The sequence below is a fragment of the Lycorma delicatula genome, chromosome 2 (genome assembly GCF_047948215.1).
Source record: "Lycorma delicatula isolate Av1 chromosome 2, ASM4794821v1, whole genome shotgun sequence".
Classification (NCBI taxonomy): domain Eukaryota; kingdom Metazoa; phylum Arthropoda; class Insecta; order Hemiptera; family Fulgoridae; genus Lycorma; species Lycorma delicatula.
Genome location: NC_134456.1, coordinates 38800734 through 38812731, shown reverse-complemented (window position 1 = coordinate 38812731; position 11998 = coordinate 38800734). Strand labels below are relative to the sequence as shown.

The window sequence follows — 11998 nt, the reverse complement described above, 5'->3', positions numbered from 1 at the left end:
CCTGTTTATAGTATGTCTTAATTGTCAATAGTTCCTTTTACTTTCTTCGTACTAGCATTTTTATATTTTCTACATTCATCCATCAGCTGCAATATATCGTCTGAAATCCAAGGTTTTCTACCAGTTCTCTTTGTTCCGCCTAAGTTTGCTTCTGCTGATTTAAGAATTTCCTTTTTAACATTCTCCCATTCTTCTTCTACATTTTCTACCTTATCTTTTTTACTCAGACCTCTTGTTATGTCCTCCTCAAAAATCTTCCTTACCTCCTCTTTCTCAAGCTTCTTTAAATTCCACCAATTCATCTGACACCTTTTCTTCAGATTTTTAAATCCCAATCTACATTTCATTATCACTAAATTATGGTCCCTATCAATGTCTGCTCCAGGGTAAGTTTTGCAGTCGACGAGTTGATTTCTAAATCTTTGCTTAACCATGATATAATCTATCTGATACCTTGCAATATCACCTGGCTTTTTCCATGTGTATATTCTTCTATTATGATTTTTAAACTGAGTGTTAGTAATTACTAAACTATACTTTGTGCAAAACTCTGTAAGTCGGTCCCCTCTTTCATTCCTTTTGCCCAGCCTGTATTCACATACTATATTTCCTTCCTTGCCTTTTCCAATGCCTGCATTCCAATCTCCAACTATTATTAAATTTTCATATCCTTTTATGTGTTTAATTGCTTCATCAGTTTCTTCGTATACACACTCTACCTCATCATCATCATGGGCGCTTGTAGGCATATAGACATTAACAATCGTTGTCGGTTTAGGTTTCAATTTTATCCTTATTACAATGATTCTATCATTATGCATTTTGAAATACTTTACTCTCTTTCCTATCTTCTTGTTCATTACAAAACCTACTCCTGCCTGCCCATTTTTTGAAGCTGAGGTAATTATTCTAAAATCTCATGACCAAAAGTAGTTTTCCTCTTCCCACTGAACCTTGCTAATTCCTACTACATCTACATTTATCGTATGCATTTCCCTCTTTAAATTTTCTAATCTACCAACCTTTTTTAGATTTCTAACATTCCACGCTCCAACTCATAGAATGTTATTTTTTAATTTTCTAGTGACCTCTTCCTCAGTAGTTCCCACCCAGAGATCCAAACAGGGGACTAGTTTACCTCCGGAATATTTTACCAAGGAAGGCGCCTCCATCATTGCTATATGAAAATGCAGACAGCCATATTTTCTTCGAAAAAAGCAGCTGTAGTTTTCCATTGCTTTCAGCTGCTCAGTACTCAAGAGGATTGAGTGATGTTAATATGGCCATTTAAGTCATCCTGACCTACGCCCTTAACAACTACTGAAAGAGCTGCTGCCCTCTTTCAGGAATCATTCCTTAGTCTGGCTCTCAACAGACACCTCTCTGATATGGTTGCACCTTCAGTCCAGCTATTCTGTATCACTGAGCGCTCAAGCCCCCTCACCAATGCCAAGGTCTCATGATTCATAGAGGGATAATAAGATAGGTATTAGAACCAACAGATGAACATGGGAAATTAGAAAAACACAAAAGATGATGAAGGTGGAAGTAAAAAAAAATAATGAAATTAATAGCAAGCGAAAAAGAGCACAGTCTGACTGACTTCCTTCATTGCATAGAGATGCAATGAAATAGAAAAGCATATGATTACTAGAAAGGTAGGTTGATCATGCGGAGATCACTATCATTCCCAAGAGGAAAGAAAGCAAGGTAAGTGAGAAACAGAATAATTTTAATGATCTATTATGGTTATTACTGTCATTAAGGTTGTCAAACAGAACCCTTTCAGCATCATTTTCATTGTGGTGGACAAGCAGAAATGATAATGACTGTTTTCTCAATTATGAATAACAAATTAAGATCATGAATATGTACCAGAAGGACCAAATGTCAATAAAAAATATTATCTTTAGTCTCCTCCATTTTCTCTGCAATGAGGTATTACGTAAGACCAGATCTATGTGTACCAGCCAATTGAAATTTCATCACAATAATGCACCTGCCCATTTGTTACATCTAATCCAGAATTTATTTTCTAGGCACAAAATCCTCAGATTCAAAAAACACCTTATCAGACATGGCTGTTTGTGATTTCTTCTTGTCCCGCAAGGTGAAAATGATGCTGAAAGGGTTCTAATTTGACATCTGTAATGACAGTATAACCATAATAGATTATTTAAATTATGATCATTGTAGACCAGTCAATTGTTACCAGTCACCACTGAATTCCTAGAATTAATTAAATTAGTTTCCGATTGTTATGACCATGGACATCCAAATTTTTTAACAAAGAAGGTAAGGTGGATGAAGTGATAAGTGAAAAAAAAATGCAAACATAATGATGAATATGACAACACACCTGATAGCCATTCTAAAAGAAGACAACAAAAATTGTTTCAAGTAATGGAAACAGTGGGTTAAATGGTTAAGTGCATGGAGTCAAACACTTAATAGGTTTGGTTTGTTAATTCTCTGAGTTGATACCAGTAATGGCTGGATAGCCTGGAAGTCAAAACCTTGAATTGGTTCTGAATAAGTTCTTTTTGGATTTGGCAAGCCAAAGCCAAAATAAAAAACTTCTAGGAACCAGGCAACCAGATTCAGAAGTTTTGCTAGATTGATCAATTCAAAAATTTTCATGTTTATTTATGGTAAGCATCCAGATTTTAGGTGAAAACTGTAACTATTGTTTGTAAACTAATTTTCTTTTATTAGTATGTCATCTGTCACTTATGTTAGATCCATAATTAAATGGTTGTTAATGACTGACACTAGGTACCAGTTACTACTTAATCCGAATTAAATTAAACATTTTTTTATTTATCATTTTATTATTTAGACAAAGTGATGCGTGAGAAAATGTCAAATCAAACCTAAGACAAGCTAAAATAAAAAAAGTGTATTGACTACAGTTATCAGTAAATTCATAAGAGTTTATGAATTTTAAATGGGAAAAAATTTGGTTTTCAAAGTTACAATATTAGATGGCAATAAACTGAAAATTATATCTTTATGAACAGAAAAAGAATATGATGTATATGGTGTCTGCCTGCTAGTTCTGATTCTTTGTTCCACATTGTTTCAAAATTAAAATTTATCTGAATTTTTATTAAAAAAATGAACAGGATCAATCTTCTTGTTGTGCTGTATTAAGAATGGTGCAAACAATTATTAAGATTCTTTGCTGGTGGAAAACATGAATGAAAAAATTTCATTTCTGAAATTTGTTGTGATTTTTCTGTTGATAGTTATGTTATTCAGTACTGGTTACTATACAACACATGATTAAGGCAGTATGGTTTAATCTCGTTGTTTATTGCATCCAGTAGTAGTAATAAACTGATGCCCAATAAAATTTATATGATTTTGAGAAATGACTTTCAAAGTGTATTAAAAATAGATGACCTGACTTATTCAAAGTTAGATCTTGCATTTGCCTCTTGCACTAAGGAGGCAAACACAAGATCGGAGGGTTAAAAAATCTGTAAAAGCAATTTCTGTAGATAAAAATATTATTAATTTACAGTTTCGTAAATTTTTTTTGTTTCATTTGCTGGTTGTATTCTTGTGTGACTTTAGTAAATATAAAACGTTAATTTCAATAATAATATTTGCAGTTGTGAATGTAATATAACACGTTTTGCAGAAAACATTGTGTAATATTGTTACAAGACATTAGAAACAAATCGATGTTGCGTTGCACAATATTTAAATATGGCGCCAGTATATGAAGTATGGTAGTGCTAGGTAAAATTTATACATTGTGACGTCATACCCCTGGAATACCGTAAATCTCAAAATATTATATATATAATATAACTTAAACATTTGTAGAAAGCAGAATTCCAATAAATGTGTCAATAATGCTTAGTAATAAATAAGTTTTTGCTATCTTATGTATCTATTGGTAATGCATAGCTAAATTACGTTATTATAGTAGCCGTGGAGAATCCGAATCGATATTTACATATGATCCCAGCTTAGTAATTATGTCGTCTGCAGCTCGTTAAAGTTGATTTAGTTTTGTTTTTGAAAGTAATTTATAATATGTTTTAATTAATTAAATATGAGGTCTAATAAATGTGACCTCACGACAAAGGAATGCATATTTAAGGATGTCCAGGAGTGTGTAAACTTGGTATGGCTTTTTTATAACTAGCAAAGGTCAATCATATGATTTTTGTTTGTCCTGTTGTATGAAGACTTTTTAGTGTTTAAAGTAGGGTTTTTTTTGTAGTTCCTGCACTACCGTTGAACATTACTAAAGTTTAACTTATTATTTTTAACTTATTTATGTTTTTCTACATTAATTTTTCATAATTTTTTTATGTTACGAAAATATTTCAACAGATGTGAGGTTACAGTTATGCAATATTTGTCGTATTTTGCGTTATTGTGGGAATAATATTTGGTGATTAATCATTCGATTAATTTTCAGTTCGTTTGTTAGCAGAAATTGAGGTAAGTGGCTCTTGATCGTTTTTTTATATTGTAGATATATTGCTTTGTTTTAATTAAGTGGCATTATTGATAATGGAACCATTCAGTGGCGTGTAAACAACCATCTGCCTAATAATTAAAAACGTTTTATACCGTTTAGTCATCTGGTTGACAATAAAATTACTATTAAGTTGTATGATTACTTTTAAGTAAGATTTTCGGTTTAAATCATATTGGACATGAATTGTTAGTATCATATCTTTATTTGTTATGCATGTTTGGTATTTTTATTATGTTTTTTAGGGTTGTAATTTACAGAAGTTTAGTGAACCAGCTTATTACTTTAATATATCTCACTTGCCCATAAAAAAATTAGTTTGCCATGATGAGCAATTATATTTATAAAATTCAATAAATGTCTCAGTTAATGTGTTTTAATCTGTCTCCTTGTATTTTTTCCTTCCACAACCATATTAACTTTAATTCTCCAAATCCAAAAGCCACAAACCTAGTCCTAATAGGATTTTACTACACGATTCATTTTTCTCTGGTTCATCTTAAACTTGCTCTTTTTGAATTATATAATTCTATTAGTTTTTAACATTCAGGTGGTTTTTTTGCCAATGTGTTGCTATGCTTATTATTAAAAATAATTATAATTCTTATCTCATTTTGATATTTGTAAATTTTTTGTTTTTGTTAAACCTTCCGTTGTCTCTCTCTCTCTCTTGCCTTGTTTGGTTTATACAAAAAACTTGAAATTTTTTGTGGTTGGTTCTTACAATCTCTTTTGGTTTGTTAAATGTTATTTAATACTTTTTATATATGTAATTTTGATTTGTATGGATAAGTTTTAAGTTATTTAGTATCAAACATATAAAGTAAAATATATTTGCTTTTGGGTGGTAATTTGTCACCCAACAATACATTATCAGGCCATTCATCAATCTGCTGTAATAATGTACGATCTAAAATATATATTCATAATTCATGTCATAACTACATTTATCATTTTTCATGTTATTTTTCAGCTTTAGTTTCTGTTTTAACTAGATTCTGTACCTTAGTTTACATTATATTTCTTTTAGAAGATGTTTTATTTTCACCTAATTGATCTACATTTTTAGTGGCTATCATTGTATTAATTAATTTGTTCATAATAATGTACTAATGTTGCTTCAAAGTGTTTGAATATTGGTACTCTCTTATATCAGTAGAATAACGTAAAAGATTGAATTCATGTCATACTGTAGGAGGAAGACAAATGGAAGTTCAGGAACATTAGTAATTATGATATGCTCTATCTCAGTCTACAAGTCACTTTTATTAGTGATTTGTAGTACTTGTATTAGTATATAGGCACTGGAATCTTTTGTCTGATGATTAGGTTTATAATAAAGTGGATCTCAGATTTGGAAGCTATTTTAACGTGTTAACATCAGCACAGTTACTACATTGTATGTACCCAGTTACCTGTTTTATAAATTCCAGTCTGTTTCCTGTACAGGTTTTTAATCTTGTACTAATTTTTTAATTCTTGTACTACATCTAGGTTTACTTATGAGATTAAGTAACCCTAGATTAGATGCCTACTTGCATTATGACCCCCATCATCTATTTATTCAAGATTCTGCTGCTTCAAACTTTTTTTCTTTACTATTTTTTCTGTTAGTTGTAAGTCCTCATCATTTCGTATTTAATTTTCAATATTACTGTAATACAACAAAAAAAATTTTTTCATTCTACTTTTTCTACTGCTTATACTGGCTGCTGTAGATATGGTGAATATTATTGTCAGTGAATCTGCTGGGAAGCTACTTTCAAAAGTGCCTTTATCCAATTTCACCATCCGCCACAGAATACAGTTTGTAGTGGAGTACTTTAATGATCAAGTAATTGAAAAATTAAAAGGGAAGGAATTTGGACTGGATGTGGCCACAGTTAATAATAGTGATATGCTTCACTTGATTTGCTGTGTACACTTTATAGATGGCAATAATGTTGGAGAAGATCTTTTCTTCTGTAGAAGTACAAGGCCCAAGACTCTTGATACTTTTATATCCCAAAATGTTTGGAGTCTACCAAATGTGTTGGTATCTGTACTGATTGTATACTTGTTCTATATAAGTGCTTATACTCCATAGTATATATTAGCAAAGGCCCTGAAACACTATGACCCACTGCATTATCCACAAGCAAGCATTCATGTCAAAACATCTGAGACCTACATTGAACCAAGTCTTAGAATATGAAGTGTATATAGTAAACTTTATAAAAACATGGCCGTTGAATGCAAGATTTTTCATAAAACTGTGAGAATATGAGTTCCGAACTTGTCTTTGTTGTACTACAGCACTTGGCGATGGTTTTCTTTTGGAAATTATTGTATAGTATTTTGAATGCGACAAGAAATTTATATTTTTCTTAAAAAGAAGAGCACAAGCATATCGAACATTTTGTGAATCAAAGTTTTTTAGTAAAACTAGCTTATTTATGTAACATTTTTGAAAAGCTGTATGCTCTGAATCTCTTTCTGCAGGGAAGCAACATGCACCTTTTTAAAGTCTATTGAGAAAAGTTTAGCTTTAAAAAAGTAAAACTATGGAAAAAATAATGTAGATAGAGGCAAATAATGTACCAGCTTTTTGAAACAATTTTTGATCTCCAATGCTGTTGATTTCTCTAAAGTATGAAATTCATATTTGAAGAAAACTAATCGATCAGCTTTGAGGAACATTTTCAAATATCAATAAATTTGCATGGATTCAAGATCTTTTTAATCCAACTGAATTTATTGCTACAGAAAAAGAGAATCTTGTTTGAGTTGTCTTGTGACAATTGAAAACAAAATTTAGCATTGCAAAATTAAGTAAATTTTGGATGTCTGGAAGAGATTAATGCCTACTCCTACTAAGTGATTGTAAAGCTCAGAGAATTTTAATTCAATTTGTGATGTCATATTTGTTGGAAGCTTGGTTTTTGGCAGATGGTGTGATAAAATTTAAGTATTGTGCTAAAATCAATGTAGAGAAGGAAATGAAGATGGCTGTATACAGTTTAATTCCATGATTTTAGAAAATGTATGGCAATTGACACATAATTATTATAATTAACTAATTATTATAGTGGGTAATTATTTTTATTAGTTGAAATTGTTCAATAACAATTTTTTTATGATCTAAATGTATTTTATTATTTTTACCTGACCTTTGCAAAAAATTGACTATTGCAAATTGAACTTGTTAGATTTGACAAAGGGGGCAACTTGAGAAAATGTGGATTCAGCCAGGGCACTGAGAATTGAAAACGTTTGTGAACTACTGGACTATTGAATAATTCTATTGCAATATTTAATTTATTTTTTCTGATTTATTTTGAAATTTAGTTTTATCTTATTTTCCTTCTTAAAAAAGCATAAATCCAAAATTCGGTTTTACCATTACAGTTGTGGTTTGGGTATATTTTTGCTAACATAACTATAACATTTTTCTTAAGTAGTTGTTGTATTTTATTTATTCCGTTCTGATGAACTATGATTTGCCAATAGTGTCGGTCTGCTTTTTATCATTTATCATGATTGCTTTCTTTGTTTTTTTTTTTAATAAAACTACAATAGATATATGAATTTATAATTGGAATTAAAGAGTAACAGGATAAGGAAAAATGAGAGCGAGTTAATTCTTAAAGAGTTTTACGTGTACGAAGTAAAGGAAGTATTGTAATAGCGAAAAAAATTTGGTTTTCAGATATCAACGGAAATATCTATTTTGACTATCCCTGAATCCATTTTAACTAGTTTCGGCGTGACTTCTGTACGTACGTATGTATCTCGATTAACTCAAAAACGATTAACCGTAGAATGTTGAAATTTTGGATTTAGGACCGTTTTAAGATCTAGTTGTCCACCTCCCGGATCTCCCCCCCCCAAAAAAAACCTAGTTTTTTAAGAAATTAGACAAAAATCGATGTATTTTTAATATCCAGTAAGAAGTAGCTGAGAATATGCATGTTTAAAAATAAAAAAAATAAAAATTTGTACTTTTCCGTTTCTCCCCCCCAAAGTTTACAAGTTTTTCATCTGGGGATAACTGAAAATAGCAAGAAATATTGATATTAACAATAAATAGGTTGAGAAATAACCTAATAACCATTTTTATAAACATATATATTTATTTATTTTATAAACTTAACCTACGCCCGCTTCGCTATTTATTATATAAATAATCAAAATATTAGGTACTTACGTATTAACGCCACCGCAGCAGAAGTTTAATATTTATACAAATAAATTTGGTAATTATTTAGTTGAGGTGCCTCACCCCGAAATCACAGAAATACATTCAAAATATTTATTTTAATATTTATTCATTTAATGGCGTATTTTAGGTGTCGGAAAATAGAAAAATAATAAAAATTTACATATGATACAAATAACAGATGAACACAATGAAAATCGAAAAAAATTCTTACATCTTAGTGAAACATATTTAAAGATATAATCATGAAAATATAATTAACCAAACTTAACCTACGCTCGCTAATCTTGACTAATCAACAGTAATGTTTTGATTATTTAAGTAATAAATAATTAATTAGGTTAGGTTCAGCTCATGATTACGGTTGTGTTTTTCTTGTTCCGAGTATTTGTGGTTATTGTTGCAGTTTCGTTAATAGTTTCCTTTTCGGCTACTTACGTATTAACGTCACCGCAGCTACAGATTTATTTAAAAACAAAGTAGTCAATCGGATTTCGGCGGAAAATGAACAGTCTCTTTATTAATTTTAATAAATGGTTATTTATATTTATTTATTTTATAAATATAGTTTAACCAAACTTAACCTACGCTCTCTTCGCTCGCTAACCTTGACTAATTATCACCGTAATTTTTTGAGTATTTATTTAATAAATTCAGTAATTATTGCAATTATTTATTATTTAAATAATCAAAACACTCCTGTTAATTAGTCAAGGTTAGCGAGCGTAGCTTAAGTTTGGTTAAATTATTTTTATAAAATAAATAAATATAAATAACCATTTATTAAAATTAATAAAGAGACTGTTTTGAATCTATGTTAAACTCTATATCAGCCCATTTCCCACCGAAATCCGATTGACTACTTTGTTTTTAAATAAAGCTGTAGCTGCGTTGGCGTTAATACGTAAGTACCAATAATTACTGTTAATTACTGTTAGTCGAGGTTAGCAAGCGAAGCGAGCGTAGGTTAAGTTTGGTTAGATTAATAAATTCAGTAATTATTGCAATTATTTATTGTTTAAATAATCAAAAAACTGTTAATTACTGTTAATTAGTCGAAGTTAGCGATCGAAGCGAGCGTAGGTTAGTTGCATGTTCAGTAAACATGCATATTCCCACCGAATTCTTTTTGGATATTAAAAATACATCGATTTTTGGCCCATTTTTTAAAACATTGTTTTTTTGGGGGGTGAAGAATTACGAAAAAGATTTGCACCTCCCATTTTGATTGCAATCGACAGGACCAAAAGTGTCCAAAAAAGCCCAAAATCAAAAAATAAAATGGATTTTTGACTTTTTCTTAACGGCAGGAATAAGTTCTCATTGAGAGCTTTTCAACAATTTATCATAAGTGGTACCTATTTTCATTGGTTCCAGAGTTATAACCAATTTAAATTTTAATTAATGAAATATTTTGATCTTTTTTTGTTATTATTGAATTAATATTTCTATAAATAGTAATTCAATAATAACAAAAAAAAAATCAGCAGTTATTAATAAAATAAAATTTTGTGTACTTTTAATTTTAATTCAAAATTTTTATAGAAGTTAATAATTATTAATAAATCAATATGTTTCGGATTCATACTGATATGTCCATGGTTTCGGATCCAACATGTTCTCACTTACACCACATAACTACTTGAACGACATGAAACAAAACAAATGTAAACTCCTGATGTGGACACCACTAAAAAATGTGCTGCAGTGTGGTATCTACCAAAATACAATTATGTAACTTTCCACTTAATTAAAGAATTGGATAATTGTATCTCACTTTCAAATGAAATAAGTTTAAATGAAGTACAGAAAAAATGTGTATATGTAATTTAATAGGCGTACGAGGAAGTCATGGTGTCCACATAAGATTTTTTAGATTTAGAAATTATTAACTTCAACAGAGAATAAATTATTGATTTTAACAGTTCTTTTCATAGTTTGTTGTGTATAAAATATGATTTTAGACTATAATTTATAGAAAGATCATCGTTACTTAATGTTTATTTTTGAAATTAGTGAATGTTTTTAAAGCTGTATTTTTTTGATAGTGTATGTAATTAATGCTGTAGTACCGTAAATTAAAATTTATTTTTAAGATTTACTAAGCTTCTATAAAATTGATGTTAGAGTAAAGTAATTCTAAAAACAGTTTCACTTTATTTTAATCAAATAAAATTTTATTGTATTTTTGTTGGTTTGTTAATATGTTAGTGAGTCACTGTTATTTGCTGTTGAAAAACGTTGTTATTTATACTTTTGTAATTGTATTTCATTTATCTCCTTGAATAATGCATTCTAGATGAGGAGGTGGACTGCAGTTGTACATCCTGCATATTTCTGAGTAAAACTTGTTTGACCACTTTTATATTAATTATTAAGCTTATTATAAAAAAATTTTCAATTACTACTATACTGATTCCCGAAAAAAAATTCGTGTGGTTTTTATATAATCTAAAACCATGAAACCTATCTCTGAATGTTGTTCTTTTTTAGGTGATTTTCTACAGTTAACTTATTGATATTGGGTTAAATATTTTGATTAGATAGCTGTTTTTAATTTATGATTGGAAGCTAATTTATTTTTTTGAAAGAATAATTTCATGTATTCAGATAGTTGTTGTGCTATAACTGTTCATATGTATTTATAAAAATGATCTTTGTATGTATCAATTTGAATTACTATTGTTGGTAAATTTCTGGATTTTCAAGTGAAATGTGCAAGGATAATCAGCTGTACTAAAAATTAACTAATTTCATTCTAATACCAAGAATATAATTTTATGTTTAAATAAATTTAATTTGGTCTAAATGAATTTAATTTTAGGTATATGAAAATTTAGCATTTTCATTGCCTAAAAAAGACAGAAAAATTCTTCTCGTGGGGTAGAACTGAATTGTTAATTAGGTAATTGGTAGAGCTCTGAGTTACATTTATGTTTATTTGAGATAGCCTTCTGGCTAATTACTTTTTTGTAGGTTTCAAGTTCTGTTCATGGTGTAGACATTGGATTTCTAATACTTCTCATCTTAGCATTTCTTTTATCTCATATATAAAACCCCACTATACATACTGGATTTTAATAAATGTAGATTTATGGCAGATAAACTATATTTTTATATGGGTTTTCAATGATGAATTTACGTTGGAGTATATTCTATAAATAACTGATAATGATGTACTGTACTGAGTGCATAATAAGCTTTGCAGTTGGTTTTTATTTCAAAGATATTTAAATGCATACAGGTAAAACATAAAATCTTGATTTATTTATGTAAAAGGTTTTTTATGCTTTTTTAATTAT

The 11998-nt window shown here is 29.5% G+C and overlaps 1 protein-coding gene across 1 annotated transcript in view; it reads left to right on the top strand.

Moving 5' to 3' along the window:
* Positions 1 to 3956: 3956 nt before the first annotated feature.
* Positions 3957 to 11998, top strand: part of prd1 (pleckstrin homology domain-containing protein pruning defect 1) — an 89440-nt gene continuing 81398 nt past the window's right edge. Inside the window, exon 1 of the mRNA XM_075355146.1 lies at positions 3957 to 4138. Coding sequence (XP_075211261.1) covers positions 4067 to 4138 — 72 coding nt within the window. The 5' untranslated portion in view covers positions 3957 to 4066. The remainder of the gene's footprint in view (positions 4139 to 11998) is intronic.